The 21,034-nt window shown below is 51.1% G+C and overlaps 1 protein-coding gene across 1 annotated transcript in view; it reads left to right on the top strand.

The window, feature by feature from the left end:
- The window catches only part of IL2RG (interleukin 2 receptor subunit gamma), a 308,376-nt gene that overhangs the window by 211,786 nt on the left and 75,556 nt on the right, over window positions 1-21,034 (top strand). Inside the window, exon 5 of the mRNA XM_085608415.1 lies at window positions 16,472-16,634. Coding sequence (XP_085464541.1) covers window positions 16,472-16,634 — 163 coding nt within the window. The remainder of the gene's footprint in view (window positions 1-16,471; window positions 16,635-21,034) is intronic.

Here is a 21,034-nt window from a genome sequence, read left to right as displayed (position 1 = left end):
TTGGTCTTTATGTTCCTCAAAAGGAAACGATCCTCAAGTTTATACAGATCTCATTAAAGTGGACACGGATCTAACAGGGTGAGAAACAGTTTTATTAATGACTCCTAAAACGCTTGTGAGTATAACTAAACTCACTTTTATATCCAGTTTCGGGTTCAACATTTGTTCCTTTTCTTATGTGTTCTTCTATCAGAATTAATCCAGATAGTGACGGATTCACAGCGCATGATTTTAATCAATTCAGGGGACGTTGGTATGATTTACTAGGTGAGAGAAATATTTGTAATGTTAAGTATCATTCACAAAGTTGTTCTATTGCACTATCGGTGTATTGGTGGTGGTATTTTTTGATATTTTTGGAGTTATGTCATTGACTTTTTGGAGTGTCATGATGACTTATAGAAAAAACTGTTCTTGTATTACTGACATGCAATCAGGTTTCGACTAGATCTGGTCATGTGTGATATTGATCACACTGAAAGGACACTCATATAGGCTCTCTTACAGTTTTCAAGATGCATGCATTAAGATGGGCTAACCTGACATAGCGTGCTGTTTGTCATATCAGAACTAGGATGGTGTTTCTTTGATCTTAACAGAAATAATGTCTTTTGCTCAGCTATGGCTGAATCATCATGTGCTATCCTGTCCAATCATGTCATTAGAGGTTTTGAGTTGCGTCTCCTACGTCTGTCTGTTATCTATGTGGACGGAAGAATACGTAACCAATGACAGAAGTGTTTATCTATTTGTAATTTTGATTTGTGATATCTAAGGGCGTTTCTATGTGTTTATTCACTGCGGTGATTTTCACTGATTATATTTGATGACTGTACAATTATTATTTTATATGTATTTTCCTGCAGCCTTGAAAAAGCCCGGTGGGCGAAACGCGCGTCGGCTGCTGCTGCTCTGCGCTGTTGTTTGTTGAATAAAATAATCTGCAACAGGACCTGATTGGGAAACTTCTTTATATCCAATTACAAAAAAAAAGGGAAAACAAAGGACACTCCAAACTACTATTCATGTTGCTGAGGTTCTGACTAAAACCTTTGGATTATAGTGACTCTACTTGGGTGTGCTCAGGTGTATTTTGACTTAGATGCATTTAAGGTGCCTGTCTTGCAGGGGAGAAACTCCTTTACTCCAACGGAGATTCTTCAGTCATCCAGCGTAGTGCAGACAGTCAAAGTACTTGGTTTCTGTAGCAGAGTTTTGTCCAGGTAAATCTATAGTCCTGTAGTCAGGGGTTCCTACTTTATACCCAAGGAAGGGGTGAGACAAACTCTGGGGACCCACCTATGGGAGGGTCAGGACAGAGGGGTGGCTACGCCCATGTCCTTTGTCCAGTTTCACGCCAGAGCAGGAGCAAATGGCTCCTGCAACCGGTTTGAGCTGGACTATGCACAGGGACACCTAATGTGCCCCCAGTGCAGACATCAAAGTACTCTCAGAGTTCACCCACCCAGCCCCAATACACTAAAGCCTGTTTTGGAGGTGGGGAAACCTCCCTGTGACAGGAAACCTATTGTCAGGCCGTCCTCTGCTCGAGTTTCATCCAGCAGCAGGAGGGCAGACTCGTGTCTGTGGCTGGCAGCATCCATTTTGTGATGCCAGGTTCTGTGAAGCTGGTACCGGGTGTACCGGTGCTGTCATATTTCTCCCTCTGGGAGGGTGGAATCATACCTCCCACACCAGTTACTGGTGTGGAGGTATGATTCCAAGGTGTTTGACACCAAACACGACATGTTTCCATGCAGCCGTTTTAAAGTTAACATTTACCACAAGGTTATAATGTACTTAAGTATATATGGTTGGCTGCATCACAAACAACCCCAGAATATAGGTTCCGAAGGCTGCAGAGGAGCTCTGCTCATGCATGGGCACCCTCTCACATAAACCCAGCACCCTGCCTTCAGGATAGATAAGGCCTGCTATAGGGGCGACTGATATGTGCACTGATATAGGATAGATATAGTGAACCTATATCTAAGTAAGGGGTGCATGCACCACCTTACACAGGCTGCTGTAGCAGACCTGTGGTGTCATTTTGAATGGTCTTCCAGGGGTGGCATAATACATGCTGCAGCCCCTGAGAGGCCTCCTGTGTACCTTTGCCCTGGGTACATAGTATACCATATACTAGGGACTGATAAGGGTACCCCAGAATCCAATCTGGAATGTACCTAAAGTACATGAACAACCAATTTAGGGAGAAAGCAGATAGTCTGACTGGGATCCTGCTAATCAGGACCCCAGCCTAAGTCGAAAACCAGCAAAACACCAGGAAAAAAGTAGGGGTAGATTCCACCTTCCTACATACAATTCAGCCAAAGGAGCTTTTTTCATTCTTAAACACCCCAAAAAAAGGGGGCGTGGCCTAGCGAGCCATCATGGCGTACATGTGCTAGGAGAGCTCCATCCAGCCTGAACTAAAATCCTGAATTATCCTGCTTCCCCGGTCCGTTTTCACACCCAGACTGTGCCTCAGAGGCGTCACGAACCGACGCTGCACCTACCTGCCAAATCCAGGCTCAAACAACAGCCCGGAGCGGTGCGATGTCGACGGAGGCCTTGGATTGGGCCTGTGCCCGGTGGAACCTGGCGGCCTAGTGCGGAGACCGGACAGTTGGATCGGACTGAGCCTTGATGGGACACGAAGCCTGTGTGTTGCTTCGGCGGTGTGATCCCCCCGGTGGCCATCTGCGACGTAGCGGGAGCTCCCAGACCTGCTCTGTGACCATCGGAGACAGGTTGCTGCTTCCCTTCGTCCCGTTGTGGTGCGGTGAGTCCTGCTGGTCGGCGGCCATACTGGGTCGCGGGGGGGAGAGCCGGGGGCTTGCGCAGCTGGGCTGGGGGCCGGTGATCGCCTTATGATTTTCGGACTGTGGTGGTGATAACGGCTCCCCCAGGTCCCGGGTCCCGCCGCGCGCTCCTCCCCCCTGTGGTGTGGGTGGCTCATACCGGTGGGCTGTCAGGGAGGATCTTGGAGTTGGTAGCCTCCTAGGTAACATTCCCTGGTTGCCGGGGTACATCCTCCCGCCGGCCCTCCTCCCCCCGGGAGCACGCATCGATGATCGGCGGCTATATCTGGCCGCGGGGAGTGTCGTCTGTGAGTGCGGTTGGATAGAGGAAGTGGCGGCCATTGTGTGGAGGGCCTTCCCCAGGCTTCTCTCCCCCTTTGCTGCGCAGAGGACCTGATCCAGCGGCCTGCTGCACCGTGTGGGAGCATCCAGGGCCTCTGTTTGTGGATCTTGGCCCGAGCACCTCCTGTGACGCCTCAGGGTCCCCGGCGGCCGGCTGAGGGACCCCCTACCTCTTTCATCTCCTGTGGAGTTGCCTAATCGCCTCGGCGGTCGGTCGGACCGTGCAAGCTTGCTGCAGAGCCTCTGCTTGGCCCCCCAGGGCTGCGATAACATCATCTGCGCACTGTGTGGAGGCCCTTGAGGGGCTGGAGCAAGACTTTTGGGGCCCCCCTCGAGTTCCCGGCTGGGAGCGGCGGTTGGAGAGGGGCATTGGACTGTGGACCGGCCCGGTGAGTGGTACCCCTATCGTGTGTGGCCCCCGGCTGTGCGGGGTTCCTTGGGCCCCTTCCCCTCCGTCCTGTTGATGGCCCCACGATCGGCGGGCAGGTCAGGCCAGCTGGGCTGGACCCCTCTGACGGTCACTGGCCTTCTGCTCTGGGGTGAATCTTGGTCAATGTAAGGGTGCGCTATATTCCATCCCCCATCGGTGATTTGAGTCTTATAGTATCCGGACTGCGCTGCACAGAGGGCAGGTGTAACATTCTCTGGGACACAAAGGGGTCCTAAGTTTGCCATGAGGGGAGACAAACCGGGTGGAGGATCGGCCAGGCAGAGAACAATGGACAAATTCACGGGCCTGGGGGCCTCTGCAGTGGCGTCGGGGGGGACGCCTGGTGAAGTACCTGATAATGCTGCTCTCATGGCTGCCACCACTCAGTCGAGAGATGCCCTGGACGCCAAGATTGGGGCGGTTGGCTCCAACGTTATGCTGCTGCGCCAGGACTTACGCAATGCAGTGGCATGGATTAAGGAGACCGAGACTAAGGTCTCTGGGGTGGAGGACGAGGTCGACACTTTACAGAAGCGAGTAGCCTCATTGGAGACGATCCAACATGGACTGGCATCCCGGGTGGAGGACACTGAGGGGAGGGCCCGGCGCAACAACCTTCACTTCGTTGGGTTCCCGGAGGGGTGCGAGAAGGGTAACATGAAGCGGTTCCTTACTCAGTGGCTTGAGAGTTGAATCCATCCGGGGTCGCTGTCCAAATGTTTTGTGGTGGAGCGCACCCACAGGGCACTGATTCAGACATCCCCGACTGGTGCCCGTCCGAGACTTGTTATTGCGAAGTTGCTCAATTACCATGACCGGGACGTTATCCTGAAGCAAGTTCGGGCCAAGGAACCGTTGCTGTTTGACAATGCCCGTATCCTAATATTTCCTGATTATACTAAACAGGTCCAGCAACGAAGGCAATCCTTCATGGCGGCGAAAGCCCGTCTCCCAGATCTCAAGCTTCCCTATGCTTTGTTGTACCCGGCCAGACTGCGGGTGGTATACCGATCCCGCACTCATTTCTTTGATTCACCAGAGGAGGTCTTCCAGTGGACGGATGAGACGGTGCGTCTTCGCCCACACACGCTGCCCCGGAGGGAATCAGATTCTTCATCGAGCAAGGTGGTGCAAAAACAGCCTACGCAGAAAGAGAGGGGGAACAGACGCTCCAGGTCCAGACGTTGGTCCCAGACGTGTGGCACATCCTCCCGAGCTGTGTTGGCCCAGCGACTGCCTACATCATCAGACTGACTTTTGGGTTGCTTTAGCTCTATGGGTCTTTGATGCGCTTGCCTTGACCGGGGAAGCACAGACGATCCCTGTAGGACATCAGCTGACAGGGAGAGGGCCAGCAGACAATGGTCTGTAAGTTGGGGATCCATTGGTGGGCGGGGGGGGACCTCCTGTTGGGGTCTGCCGGCCACGGCTGCCGCGACAGGTACTTCATCGTTCTTGGGGTATAGGGTAGGGGGGGTGTTGTTGGGTTGTTTGGGGGGGTTTGTTGTTTGATCGCACTGACCGCCATTGCTTTAGATTCACCGTACCCAGACTGCATACTCCTGTCTATATCAATGTTGTGCACCGATTTCTGGTGACCAGCGGGATTCCCTTGGGACCCTTCGGATAATTAGTTGGAATGTCAGGGGGGCACTAGACAAGATCAAGCGAGGAGCTATACTCAAACAGGCAAAACGAGCACACGCAGACATTCTTATGTTGCGGGAAACACATCTTATGGGGACTAAGGCGCTATGCTTTCAACGCTTTGGCTATATTCACGTATTCCATTCTGGGTTTGTGAGGGGGTCCCGGGGAGTTGCGATCCTGATCCATAGGCGGGTTTCCTACACACATGTGAAGACATGGGGGGATACACAGGGTAGGTATCTAGGACGATAGGGACTGAACCCATAGTACTGGGATGCAATCAATCAAAATCAGCTTTATTCGAATAGAATTCATAAAAGCATCCAAACAATAGGCGTTCCATTAACAATACAAAAATGTATGCGCCTCGACAGTTACAAATACAAATATCTCTCAAAAACATTTAGACAGGATTTAAAAGGAATAAAATGTAAAAATAATTTGAAAACTATATACAAAATTCTATTAGAGTAGGATATAGTCATATAAGATGCACAGTCCAGTATGATACACAGTACAATGATCAGTAAAGTGCTAGATGCAAGTTAAACCTGGTATTACTGCACTGCTTAACAATCCCCAAAACTTAGAGAAACTGAATATCGGCAAGAATGTTGCTCATGTATATTAATGTGTCTATTCCTTATAAGAGTAGCATAAAAGCCTGCACAGAGGAAAAAAAAAGTTGGTCACAGTACTGGGATGCGTTTACGCCCCCCCCCCCCCCTCTCCTGGGGCATGGTGGAGAAAATCATGACCTTGTGGGCGGATATGCTGGGTGGTCTAGCTGCTGTGAGGGGGATTGGAATGATGTACTGGACCTGGCTAGGGACCGCTGGCCGCCCGGAGGATCTTTGGATGCCGGACGGTCCAGCAAGTTACACTCCCTGATGATGGGCCTAGATTGGGTGGACCCATGGCGTCGCCTGCACGGGACGACACAGGGCTACACTTACCTGTCGTCCATCCATGACTCCTCTCGCCTTGATTATATCTTTGTCCCCCGGGTAGTGGATAGCAGAGTGGTCGCGGCCAATATTCTTCCACGTGGACTCTCAGTCCACTCACCAGTCGCTCTCACCTTGCGGGTGGGGCGGGCACACCAGCCTTTTCGGTGGCGTCTTTCGGGCTGGAACCTTCAAAGGGAGGACTATCGAGAACATATGGAAGGTGCTATTGACCAGTACCTGACATCTAACTTGGGATCGGTGGAGGGGGCTGAATGTCTGTGGAAGGCGATGAAACCCACGCCCCGTGGTATAGACCTTTCCTTTTGCGCAGCGGCCCGTAGATTGCGTAGGGAGTCCCTTATTCAGGCGGAGGCGAAACTATTTGAGTTGGAAACGCGCAGTAGGGATAGCGGGGACCAACAGGCTCGTCGCCAACTCCTATTAACACAGCAAGACTATGCACACCTCCTCTTAGATGAAGCCCGACAGGTGTGGCTAGCGACCCGCAGCAGGATCTACCAGTGGGGGGGACAAGTCCAGTAAGCTGTTGCATAGACTGTGTCAGGGGTCGCTATACCCCCAGGCCCTGATGGGTCCCCTCTCACAGACTCCCCGCGATTACCGAAAGCTTTGCCATGTATTATGCAGACCTCTATGCCCCTAGGGAATGTCTTCATGCAGATGTGATTGGTCGCCTCCTAGATGACCTGCCGCCTAAGGCCCTATCTGACACAGTGAGTGCGGAGTTGGATCTCCAGCTCACAGAGGAAGAAGTAAGTGCTGCTTTGGGTGACATGCAACCCGGGAAGGCCCTGGGACAGAATGGCTTCCCATGTGAATTTTTCAAACAATATTTTCTACAGCTGGGGCCCCACTATTGCAGAGTCGTAGAAGAGACCAGGGAGCAGGGCCGTCTGCCTCGCGATTGGAGACATACTGAGGTTGTTGTGTTCCACAAGCCTGGTAGACCTCCAGATCAGCACGCGTCGTACCGCCCCATATCCCTTTTGACCCGCCACGATATTCGGCGTGCGCACGTTGCCGTGGCAACTGTCCAGGGATTTGGGGAATGGGCTGCGTTGCTACTTGCGGATATGGATAGGGCATTTGATTCCCTTAGCTGGGTATATTTATTTGCACTCCTCCGCAGACTGAATTTTGGACCACGATTCTGGTCATACCTGGCTCTGCTCTATACAGACCTGACTGCATCTGTGCGGGTGGCAGGCTCCATCTCCTCTACGTTTTCTGTTGGACGAGGCACCAGATAGGGTTGCCCACTGTCCCCCTACCTGTTTGCGTTAGCTATGGGTCTCTTGACGTCCTGGGTGCAGATAGATGCCCAGGTGACTGGTCTCGAGTGGGCGCCTGGTCTGTCGAATCGTACTGCCCTCTACGCCGATGATGTTTTATTTTTTCTCATGGATATAGACAAGACGGGACCGCGGTTGCTCCGCATCATACAGATTTTTGGGGAGACCTCGGGCCTGTATATGAACCCTTGCAAATCTACCCTTTGAGTCCTTGGGGGTGGGGGGGTGGGTCTCGGTCCTGGGCATCCTCCGTTCAAGTGGCTTCGGGGGGGTTGAAGTATCTGGGAGTGTTTTTATCGGATTTGCCTGTTACATCATGGGATAGGAATCTGGCCCCTGTGTGGGATCGCGTGCGGGAGGATCTTAAAACCTGGTCCCATATGCTCCTGTCTATTTATGGCCGGTCGGCCATCTTTAAGATGGTATCGCTCCCACGCCTACTTTATCAGCTACAAAACCATCCATATCCGATTCCTCCCAGATGGTAACGACAGGTCAACGCGGCCCTGGGGCAGTTTCTGTGGGCTGGCAGAGTGGTGAGGGTGGCCCTGCGGACCTGCTTCCAGTCCACATACTGTGGGGGGCTGGCAACCTCTGATATTCTGTCATATTACATGGCCTTGCATGTACTGGTCCTCAATGAATGGTGGTATGGGGACAGGACCGACCCGGCTTACCCGGTCGAGAGGCAGTGTATGGGTGATTACACTTTACACATTATACTCTACTCTGCACCGATACGTAACTCATTGCCATCTGCTACAAAACTTGTATTCCAAATTTGGTGGCAAGCGTTGCGGAGGATTGGGTGGTGGAATAGGTTGACCCGGGAGACCCCTCTTTGGCATAATGGGTGGCTACCGCAACTGGCTACATTGTCTGGCTTTCGGGACTGGGACCACATCGGTATCTCTACTCTTGGGGACCTCATGCGGGGGTCGATCCTGAAATCTTTTCAGGATCTACAGAAGGACTTTCAGATGCCTAAAACCCAATTTTACAGGTCCCTGGCTGAGTTTAGTCCCATAGAGGCAAAGGTATTTATGGGGGACCTACATGATCACAAGATCTCCAAAATGTATCAGTCCCTGGTTACCCATAGATCCCCCACGCTGCAGCGCCTTAGGGAGGCCTGGGAGGGTGACATAGGCCCACTGGAGGAGTAGGACTGGACGGAGGCTCTAGCCTCTCCACGGGGGTCAGCTATAGCTGTAACCCTGTGCCTTATCCAGTTTAAATATCTCCACCGCGTCTATTTCACCAGGGTCAGGCTCTGGAGGGCGGGACTGGTAGCCTCCCTGATCTGTCTTCTATGTGAGCATTAAGAAGGTACTCTACTGCACACTGTTTGGCACTGTTCCACGTTAGCGAGATTCTGGAGGGGGGTTATGGCATGCCTCTCCGAAGTGCTGGTTTGGGACCTCCCCAGCTCACCGAAGCTAGTCCTGTTACATGTTATCGACGACATAGGAGGCAACATATACAAGCGCCATCTTATGTTACTAGGGTTTACCTTAGCTAAGAGGGATATCGCTAGGGCCTGGTAGGCTCCGAGGGCGCCCTCGGTGTCTGCATGGAAAAATGGCATGGATTTCTGTATGGGTTTGGAGACTCCCATCTTCGTGGCCAGGGGGTGCCCGCTTAAGCATTTTAAAATCTGGAAGCGGTGGGCGGATTATGGCGGCTTAGAGCTGGAACCCGTCTCCATAGCCAGGTCCCCCGACCCGTCTTCACTCCCACCTTAGCTGACATACGATACTGCCCCTTGGGCACTGACAGATCATGTCTATGTGAACAATGCTTTTCTTTTTGTGGTGCTGTTCTGGAGCAGGTGCAAGTGCGATGGGGGGTGGGTTTGTGGGGTTCTTGTTTTATTTTTATTTTGTTGATATTTCATATGTATTGCTTTTCAGTTGTCCTATTTTGATTATTGAAACTGTCAAAGTCAGTTAAATGTACATTTAGTTTGCAGAAGTTGCTGGGGTACAGTGCTCTGCCCTATATTTGTTAAATGACAAATAAAATGTGTTCTTAAAAAAAAAACACCCCAAAAAAACTCAAACCCTTTATCCCGCAAGATGACTTTAAGTGGGTTGTCCACTCACTAGTCCTCTCGAAACTGGATTACGGCAACGCTATTTTCACCGGTACCCCTAAATCGCACATGGCACCCCTCAGAGCAGTGCTCAACTTGGCTGCCAGGCTGATTACTAACTGCAAACGCTTTAACCACATCACACCTGCCCTCAAATCCCTTAAATGGCTCCCCATTGAAGGTAGATGCATCTACAAGACTGCCGGCATCACCCACAGAGCTCTTCACTCGCAATCTCCTGTTTATTTAACCAATAAACTCTCAAGAGCTGGAACCTTCAGAACGATGAGAAGCTCGAATGCTCTTCTCCTCGTTGTGCCACTGCTTAAAAAGAAAGCTACCCAGTCTCGTTCCTTCTCTGAAAATGCGCCTAGCATCTGGAATGCCCTTCCAGTTGAACTTCGATGCAACCCGTCCTACCTCGGCTTCAAAAGAGACCTTATTTAACTTTTTGTAATGCTTGAATACGCAGTACCTGTTGCCACTTTCCTGTTATTTTGATTGTGATATTCCCTTGATAGTGATTGTATTTACTTGGAACTACTGTACCAATGTTATTGCCTTGTCCTTGCATATGTGAAGCACTTTGATGTCTCCGGGTCTAGCCAGCACTATACAAAACCTTAAAGATAAATTAAATAAATAAATAGAACTTGAAATGCAAGCCAGGCCCATTGGCTCTGCCAGGGCTTGTTTTCTTGTCATTGACTGGGCCCTTTACCACCTCCATGGTTGCTTTTTGTGTTGAGCAATTGAGATGTACCTTTGCAATTTGTATACTTGCCAATCCTGCTGAGTAAAACAGCAGTAGTGAGCTTATGGATTTACATCTCACATCATAGCATTTAGAAGGTCCAGGCAGTTAGGCTGCAGTAATTCATGCCACGTACCCTGCAAAAAGGATGTAAAGAAGAGACAGTGTGGCCTGACAGGGGCTGTCTGGGAATTATCACTGGCAGCCAGTTGTAAGGATTGAGCCCAAGGGGACAGCAAGGTCCGATGGTGATCCACCAGTCTCCTCCTGGGAGGGCAGGCCAGTGGCCTCTGATATAGACTCACTAACGCAACCTCGGAAGGGGAAAAGGGGGTAAACGATTAGGTACAGAAAGAAGACAACACTGTCGTGGCCGCATGCCTTCTGGCTTCAAAATGACATGTGTCCCGCGGCAGCTCCTCCTTAATGGTGGAGGAGCGTTGCCCCACTGCACAGAGCCAGCAGATGTAAAATATTTGATAATAGAACAATTTCTTTATCATTTTAGTTTTCACCGACTGAGACGAGTCCACCGAGTCTAGGGCTCGCGGGGCCATCCTCTATGAACAGCAGAAGGGAGAAGGAGTGGTGGACACTATGAGTGCGCATCTAGGTTTGGCCTGCTGTCTTAGAATGACCACCATGCGCACGTAGATTTCTCCAACCCAACTGTATTGCACAACCGGGTGGAGAAAAGACACAGGCTTCCTGTCCTTGAGCAAGTGTCAAACCAGGCTGCTCAGACCAATCCCGGTGCTTCTCTCATGCTGTGTAATAGAATGAGAGCAGCGTCTGGATTGGGTGGGGCGTCTAGGAGCCTGGGCACAAACCATTTACTCGTGCAAGAAGCTGTGGAACTGTGGAGGAGCACCGATGCGGCGGCAAGTGAATACTTAAAAAAAATTATTAATCCCCCGCTGCCCTACCACTTTTTATTGACAGCAGCCGCCACTGCATGTATCAGGGTACATCTCTAAGTAGAATGTTGGAATCTTCGGGGAACCAGAGAAAACTGCAGTATCTGATATTCCACATAACGCGGGCACATTAATCTAAAGCAGTGTATAGACTCACCTCATGCTCCAGGTATCAGGCCATTGGTAAAACCCAGGCACGAGAAGACTCTCTGGGTACAGAAATACACGAGGCAGCAGCGTGTATGGCAAGATAGAACCGCCAAGTGCTTTATAAACATCGAAGTCACTAGAGCTACAAATAGAAATCAGGAAGAGGGAAGGGAAAAACAGAAGCACAGCTGCGGAAACGCTTATGGTGAGGAAACTGAGGGGAGTGGGAACCATACAACAGAGGATGGTCACATTTTGCTAAGCCCATATGCGTAGGCATTCATTGCTTTTTTAATTAGTCACCCCAGTACCGAGTCCTGAGAGAGGGTCAAAGCTCATCAACAATTCTTCCAAGGAGGGGCATGGCCAAGTTGCTGAAACATGGTGCCTGACTTGTAGGTTCCCACAGGTAACTCAGGGCCCTTCCATCACTCCCAGTGGCCGTGTCCGACGGCCATCACGCAGGAATGTAGGGAGAGGCAGCTGGTGGGGTGAGCGGCCCCGGAGGCGCTGAAAAATGATCCTGCCCACTGTATCTGAGGAGGCTCACAAAAGCCAAGATGGCGGTTGGACTACACTCCCTCAGCTGATTAGGGCCAAGCGCTCAGCTCCAGGAGCCTCAGTCTGCCCATAGTGGGCCTTGGGGCCACTCCCTCCACTTCCACTGGCTTTGCAAGCCTACAGTGAAGGTGCAGGAAGCCTCTGGGGAGTGCTTCTGGGCTGTTGTCATGTGGTATGCCGCCTCTTAAATTGCCTGAGCGGGGCCTCAGCTACATCGACCCAAGGTGGGGCACGCGGTCCCCAAATCCGGGCCCTCCTCGATGCCTCCGCTGCTGTCAGCCCATAGTGGGTGGTCCCAAACCTATTCGGAAGTGAAGCCCTCCATTGACCCTGCACCCATCTGGGTCCGCTGCCCTGTTCCTCCGGTCAGCTGACTGGCCTGGCGACATCGGGGGATGTACGAGGAGGCTGGATACATGACCCCTCTCCCATATTTTTCTCTTCTTTTGGCACCGCTTCCCCCACCCATCTTTCATTCTGACCAAGATTGTAAGATCTGTGCTCTAATAGCGAAAATAGACTGAATGCTCTCCTGTTGCCCGTACCCCACAAGCAAAAAAAGAACACAACCCGTAACCTGATGGTGCGGGGCAAGGACTCCAAGGCCCCTCAGGCTAATCACCTGGATATGTACGCATTCCATGGCTTGGGGGGATGCAGATGAAGAGGACCTCATGGCTGCGGCAGAGGCTACTGACACTGTGGACAAGGGCTCTACCATGAAAGAACTGCTCTAGCCTATCTAAGCCTCCAGGTTAGTCCAAGAGACAAAAATCGATATAGTTGTAGTCGATATCACACTGATTCGGGCTGATGTGGGGAAGATCATCGACCATGTGATGGCAACAGAGTCCGCCCTGAAAGACCACAATGCTACAATCGTGACCTTTGCTGCAGATATCAGCCAACTAAAGAGACCACGCAACGGCTCCATGCCAGACATGGAGGGCAGGACTCGCCGCAACAATGTCCGGTTTGTGGGGATACCAGAAAAGTCAAATGGAATAGATGTGTGTAACTTGATTGAGATTTTCATAAACACCAGAGTGAACACCAGGGAATTTGCCACACAGTTTGTGGTAGAGCGAGTCCATAGAGTGCCTGGAGCGCTACCCTGGCTAGGGGTGTGCTCATGGCCAATCATTGCTTGATTCTTTAGTTTCAAGGACCCGGATACCATTGTGAGAATAGCTAGCAGCAGGGCCCTCTTCTGTTTGAGAACCACACGGTCATGGTGTTACCGAATTTCACTCATGAGGTGCAAATGAAGAGATGCTCATTCAATAAAATCAAGAATAGGAAACCTGCCATACTCAATGATGTTTCCAGCAAAACTGCACATCCAAGATGGTTGAAAATCCTGGTTCAGCACTACTCTTGAGGAAGCATGGGACTGGCTTGGCTGGGCAGCTGCTGCAATTTGGCCAACTGGACCTCCCTTCTCCGATGGAGCAGAAGGAAAGATTACCTATGGACACCAGAGGACCGGAAAGCTGGAGGCGAGATAGATGTTGACTGGCCCTTATGCGTGGCAGCGGGCAGTTAACTACGAGTTGGGACAGCTGCAGTCCTTTGAGTTTGAAGTTATTTCACCCATCCCCTGACAGTGAAACTGGGATTGCTGGACTCTACGCCAGTTCAATAGGTTTGATGTTTGGAATGGGGCGACATATACCACAGACAGAGGTAGTATGAGGGGATAGTTTTTAGAGGGGTTTCGCACATGTGGTGCATACACAGGGGAGCTGGGACCAGCACTTGGGAGACCCCTTGCAGACTCTGTGGGATCCAAGAGATGGTGACACCTGACACACAATGAGAGGAACTCACAATACTCTCCTGAAATGTGAAGAGGGTGGGACACAGGCTGAAGAGGGGGGGTGGTCTCCTGTTTCCCATACTGTCACAACCCAGATATAGTCCTGCTGCAAGCGGCCCAATTAGTGAGCAATAACCATATGTTTGAGAAGATGCCGATACATGGTCCTGGCACACTCAGGGTTCAAGTCCAGTTCTTGGTGGGTGGGCACACTGGGCCAAAAGTCAATCCCACTGGTGGTTGCAAGTACATGGATAAACTCTGGGGTTGCTGAGCAGAGATACTGGGTGACTGGAATGAGGAGCGACTGATACTTCCCTCTGGGCTTTCAAACCACAGTGCACCAGAAGCTGGGTGACTCGATCCTCCAGGGTCCACAGGCAAAACCATCATAGGGGATCTCAATCTTACACTGCACTGAGACATGGATAGGCGCAGGCGTGGACATGCAACGATGGAGGGAGACACACACATACACATGTCCCTCAAGGCCATAGAACTCCAGGACATTTGGGGTGAGACGCATCCCACTGAAAAACTATTGTCTTATGTGGCAGGAACGGCTGGCTCTCTGCCCAGACTTAACTATGCTTTAGCTCCCCGGCTGCAAGGGGGTGCGATAAAGAGACACTCATTACTTACCACGGGAATCACAGACCAAGCCCCAATCTGCACTAGACTCAGACCGAGACCCAGGGGAGGGGGGACAGATATCATGACGACCGGACCACTGGGAGTTGGAAGTCTCGAACACCAGGAAACTACTGACTTCCACCTCACAGGTGTGCTGTAATGTAAATATGTGAAGTTAGATGCCATACAGTGGGTGTCCTAAAAGACGGTTATCCATGGGAACCTGATATCCCATATCACTGGTAAAAGTGACATAAAAACAAAGAGGCAGTTGAGCTAGAATCCCATCTACTGACTGCAGAGGTGCCCGAGCATTACATAGCCCTTCTTCAGGAAGAATTCTGTAGACTGATAGAAGATGAGGCATGGACCTAATACGGATAATCTTAGCTAGGAAATGAGGCCAAGAAATTGCTGGCCTGGCAGGCAAGTAAGAGGAGGGGAGGCACTGGATACACCAAGTGACTAACTGCAAGGGGTGGACAAGCAGACCCGAGCATATTGCAAGCTTTTGCAGTACTCCTTACGGTGCCTTACTGCCCAGAGACAACATGGCCCAGAGCCAAGAAATAGGGGACTCTAGCTGTAGACTACAGGACTGCCACCATAGTCCTGATCCACATAGAGGGAAAGCCCCTAGACCAATGTGCCTTCTACAAGCCGACCACGCTACTCAACTCCGAAGTTAAAATCCTGACAAAAACCATAGTCAATAGACTAACACAAGTTATCGACAAACTCGTGGACCTCCACCCATCAGGCTTTCTGCCCACAGACTTGCCCCAACACAACCTGCAACATCTCTTTGGCTCTATGGCCAGGGGCAGAGCCTGGGAGAGCCGGAGGTATTGCTTGCTCTAGATGCCGAAAAGGAATTTGATTTAGTCGAGTGGTGTTGGGCAAGATGGGGTTTGGTGAAGAATTTGTGTCCTGGTTACACCTGCAATACACCATTCTGGTAGGCAGGGTCTTGGTTGACGGGACACTCAGAGACATTCACTCTGGGAGAAGGGACTCTGCCCTGGACCCACTCGCTTGCAGGGTGAGAGCCGATGCTCATCTAAGGGGCCTGAAATGGGCGACGGACTAGGAGGATATTATCTCCCTGTATGCTGATGATGTTTTACTGTACTTGGCGGACCCAAAGTGCTCTCTCATCAGGGAGCTTGAGATTCTTGATACATATAGAAGATTTTCTGGGATTCGCATAAACTGACAAAGGTCGGTGCTATTCCCACTTACCAGCTACAGGTCCCCAGCTGGGCGTCCCTGCCTCCTGCGGTGTTCTCCAGGCAGCCTCTGGTACATGGGGGTCATACCACAGGCGATAAAAAAGACACAGAACACTATCTAACATTCCCTGTATCGCTCACAGGTAGTCGCGGCTCGCAATACTTGCGGGTGAGGGGGCGTGGAGAGGGTCATGTGGGAGTTCGTGCAGGGGGGTTAAAAAAAAACTTACCTGACGGGTCCCGCACCGCCTCTGCTCCTGGACCGGGTCCCACATTTGGTGTTTTCCTGCTCCTGAACAAAAACAGGATCAGGAACAGGCATGCTCCCTCCCCTCCCAAAAGCCAATCACAACGCTGCAATGGCAGCGTTGTGATTGGTGCGGAAAGCTCCCAGCCGGGCGCCTGTAGGGAGGGCATTTTCTCTATGTAGGCAGCCTACATAGAGAAAATGTATATATGGTGTTGCCTATGGTGACCTTTATCCGTGATCTGATCTTTTTCATGTGAAATCAATAAAGAGTAATTAAAAAAAGGATGAACCCCTAAACGACCGGGCTGCTGCTATCGGCACTGTAACACAAGACACTGGGGGTGGGGGGGTCACCGTGCTCTGCTGCCCTTCAAGACTTCTTCTCCTGAGAGACTGAGAATATATTAGGGTGTCCTATGTTCAGAAAGGTATTTGGGAATGTGCCATATAGTAATAGTATTATCTTATTTTTATCTAGTGCTGTATACACAACCTTTAAGCACTGCAAGTAGCAAGTATTAGTATGATCTAATGTAACGCCGTCTGATTGAGTAAATCCATGCTTTTGCAGGAGCTCGAGGTCAACAACCAGTTTACGTTCACCTACCCTAGTGCGGATCCCGAGAAGTACTACACGTTCTACGTGAGTGCCAAGGTGTACGCTATGTGCGCCTCCACCAACCTGTGGAGCGACTGGAGTGCGCCGATCCACTGGGGCAAGAAGCCAACAGAAGGTAAGGATGCACTCCGCAGGTGTGCACATTGTATGAGTGGAGTGTCACTGGAGTGCACCGATCCACTGGGGCAAGAAGGCGACAGAAGGTAAGGATGCGCTCCGCTGGTGTGCACATTGTATGAGTGGAGTGTCACTGGAGTGTGCTGATCCACTGGGGCAAGAAGCCGACTGAGGGTAATGATGCACTCCGCAGGTGTGCACATTGTATGAGTGGAGTGTGACTGGAATGCTCCAATCCACTGGGGCAAGAAACCGACCGAGGGTAATGATGCCCTCCGCAGGTGTGCACATTGTATAAGTAGAGTGTGACTGGAGTGTGCTGATCCACTGGGGCAAGAAGCCGACAGAGGGTGAGGATGCGCTCCTCAGTTGTGCACATTGTATGAGTGGAGTGTGGACTGGAGTGCTCCGATCCACTGGGGCAAGAAGCCGACAGAGGCTAAGGATGCGCTTCGCAGGTGTGCACATTGTATGAGTGGAGTGTGACTGGAGTGTGCTGATCCACTGGGGCAAGAAGCCGACAGAGGGTGAGGACGCGCTCCTCAGTTGTGCACATTGTATGAGTGGAGTGTGGACTGGAGTGCGCCGATCCACTGGGGCAAGAAGCCGACAGAGGGTAAGGATGTTCTCTGCAGGTTTGCTCTTGTATGAGTGGAGTGTGACTGGAGTACGCTGATCCACAGGGGAAAGAAGCCGACAGAGGGTAAGGATGCACTCCCCAGGTGTGCACATTGTATAAGTGGAGTGTGACTGGAGTGTGCTGATCCACTGGGGCAAGAAGCCGACAGAGGGTGAGGATGCGCTCCTCAGTTGTGCACATTGTATGAGTAGAGTGTGGACTGAAGTGCGCCGATCCACTGGGGCAAGAAGCCGACAGAGGGTAAGGATGTTCTCTGCAGGTTTGCTCTTGTATGACTGGAGTGTGACTGGAGTACGCTGATCCACAGGGGCAAGAAGCCGACAGAGGGTAAGGATGCACTCCCCAGGTGTGCATATTGTATGAGTGGAGTGTGACTGGAGTGCGCTGATCCACTTGGGCAAGAAGCCGAGAAAGGGTGAGGATGTGCTCCTCAGTTGTGCACATTGTATGAGTGGAGTGTGGACTGGAGTGCTCCGATCCACTGGGGCAAGAAGCCGACAGAGGCTAAGGATGCACTCCGCAGGTGTGCACATTGTATAAGTGGAGTGTGACTGGAGTGTGCTGATCCACTGGGGCAAGAAGCCAGCAGAGGGTGAGGATTCGCTCCTCAGTTGTGCACATTGTATGAGTGGAGTGTGGACTGGAGTGCGCCGATCCACTGGAGCAAGAAGCTGACAGAGGGTAAGGATGTTCTCTGCAGGTTTGCTCTTGTATGAGTGGAGTGTGAATGGAGTACGCTGATCCACAGGGGCAAGAAGCCGACAGAGGGTAAGGATGCACTCCCCAGGTGTGCACATTGTATGAGTGGAGTGTGACTGGAGTGTGCTGATCCACTGGGGCAAGAAGCCGACAGAGGGTGAGGACGCGCTCCTCAGTTGTGCACATTGTATGAGTGGAGTGTGGACTGGAGTGCGCCGATCCACTGGGGCAAGAAGCCGACAGAGGGTAAGGATGTTCTCTGCAGGTTTGCTCTTGTATGAGTGGAGTGTGACTGGAGTACGCTGATCCACAAGGGCAAGAAGCCGACAGAGGGTAAGGATGCACTCCCCAGGTGTGCACATTGTGTGAGTGGAGTGTGACTGGAGTGCGCTGATCCACTGGGACAAGAAGCCGACAGAGGGTGAGGATGTGCTCCTCAGTTGTGCACATTGTATGAGTGGAGTGTGGACTGGAGTGCGCCGATCCACTGGGGCAAGAAGCCGACAGACGGTAAGGATGTGCTCTGCAGGTTTGCTCTTGTATGAGTAGAGTGTGACTGGAGTGCGCTGATACACAGGGGCAAGAAGCCAACAGAAGGTAAGGATGCACTCCCCAGGTGTGCACATTGTATGAGTGGAGTGTGACTGGAGTGCGCTGATCCACTGGGGCAAGAAGCCGACAGAGGCTAAGGATGCACTCCGCAGGTGTGCACATTGTATGAGTGGAGTGTGACTGGAGTGCGCTGATCCACTGGGACAAGAAGCCGACAGAGGGTGAGGACGCGCTCCTCAGTTGTGCACATTGTATGAGTGGAGTGTGGACTGGAGTGCGCCGATCCACTGGGGCAAGAAGCCGACAGAGGGTAAGGATGTTCTCTGCAGGTTTGCTCTTGTATGAGTGGAGTGTGACTGGAGTACGCTGATCCACAAGGGCAAGAAGCCGACAGAGGGTAAGGATGCACTCCCCAGGTGTGCACATTGTATGAGTGGAGTGTGACTGGAGTGCGCTGATCCACTGGGACAAGAAGCCGACAGAGGGTGAGGATGTGCTCCTCAGTTGTGCACATTGTATGAGTGGAGTGTGGACTGGAGTGCGCCGATCCACTGGGGCAAGAAGCCGACAGACGGTAAGGATGTGCTCTGCAGGTTTGCTCTTGTATGAGTGGAGTGTGGCTGGAGTGCGCTGATCCACAGGGGCAAGAAACCGACAAAGGGTAAGGATGCACTCCCCAGGTGTGCACATTGTATGAGTGGAGTGTGACTGGAGTGCGCTGATCCACTGGGGCAAGAAGCCGACAGAGGGTGAGGATGCGCTCCTCAGTTGTGCACATTGTATGAGTGGAGTGTGGACTGGAGTGCGCTGATCCACTGGGGCAAGAAGCCGACAGAGGGTGAGGATGCGCTCCTCAGTTGTGCACATTGTATGAGTGGAGTGTGACTGGAGTGTGCTGATCCACTGGGGCAAGAAGCCGACAGAGGGTGAGGATGCGCTCCTCAGTTGTGCACATTGTATGAGTGGAGTGTGGACTGGAGTGCGCTGATCCACTGGGGCAAGAAGCCGACAGAGGGTGAGGGTGCTCTCCTCAGTTGTGCACATTGTATGAGTGGAGTGTGCTGATCCACTGGGGCAAGAAGCCGACAGAGGGTAAGGATGCTCTCCTCAGTTGTGCACATTGTATGAGTGGACAGGTCTCTTTGTTCACGATGAAAACATGTATGAGGTTTCAGGACCAAGTTCACATTTGATACTGCAGAGCATTTTGGGAGATAGTTTTCATTTATGAGTAAGGAAAAGACAGTCACTAGGACAATCCAGAATAGAAAAAATAATATTCCCGTTATTATCCAGAGCTGGAGCCAAGGTGATACTAAGTAAGTCTTTTTCAGAAAAATGTAGAAGTCGCAAATTTATTGATTACGGAAAACTGGAGCTGGCGTTGTTTCAGGTTCACTAGGATCCAGAGAGAAGGTATAAAAATCGATGAAGTAGCCAGATGCAGTTCAATCTATCTCTGGTAGCTCAGCAGGTTTTGTTGAACTAGTAGACGTCTCTTGTAGAGGCATATTGATGTAGACATTGGTGTTAGGCCAAATTGATATTTGAACGACTTCCATTTCATTGTTGGATAATCAATTACTTTGTATTGGCGACTCTTCAAATGTTATGAGTCTTTCTGTCTGAACTTCCTGTATGGTAGTGAGAGAAGAGTGTCGGCTACCCAGGAGCCCACGAGGCCTTCTATTCAGTATCGGCCACATAGTGTGGTTTGATCAGATCAATGGTGATGAATCTCTTTTCTTTTTTGCCGGCAAGAGACGGAAGAAGTACTGTTCTTGTTCCTTCGACAGCCAGGATAGGTACATGCTTTCTGTATGATGACCCAAATTCTTTCTTGTCCACAATCTTTTCTCTGACCAGATCCTTGACTTTAGGGATCCAGGCAGGTCTTTCCGTGACTGATTTGACTTCCCCAGTGGTGGTGCGTTTTACTTGCACATTGCTTTGTAGTGCCCGTAATTCATTGAGATCCTGTAAAACAGCCAAATGTTTATTGATGTCAAATAGTTTCTCCTCTACCACTGTGCTTTCCAAACCGAGATCAGTTACCCACATTCTCATCCCAAATAGGACTTTGTAAGGGGTGATACCTCCTAGGGAACTTCTTGGCATATTATTTAGTGCCCTCTGGACCCCATATTGGTGATTGACCCAACTACCACCGAACCAAATACCCTCGCTGTTAGAGATTGCTTTAAGTCCCGGTTTTCCTCTCCACTACCAAATTTTCCTCGGGAAGGTACAGAGGGGAGTACCGCAATGCAACACCCAAACTTCCCATGGCTTCCTTGTAAGCCCTAGAGCTAAACACGGAGACGCGGTCAGAATGCAATGTGCCAACTGCGTATGTCCCTATAAAAACTCACAAATATTTAATAATAGTTTGAGCGTCAGCCGAGCGCTGAGGCCATCCCCATAGGAATCTAGAGCATGAATCCAATGCCACTAAGATATACTAGTAAGCCCCATCTGATTGTAAGGGGCTGCAGTGGTCCAAATAG

This window comes from Triturus cristatus, chromosome 5_2 (genome assembly GCF_964204655.1).
Source record: "Triturus cristatus chromosome 5_2, aTriCri1.1, whole genome shotgun sequence".
NCBI lineage: Eukaryota > Metazoa > Chordata > Amphibia > Caudata > Salamandridae > Triturus > Triturus cristatus.
The sequence above is the reverse complement of the archived record's forward strand: the minus strand, read 5'-3'. Positions and strand labels throughout refer to the sequence as shown.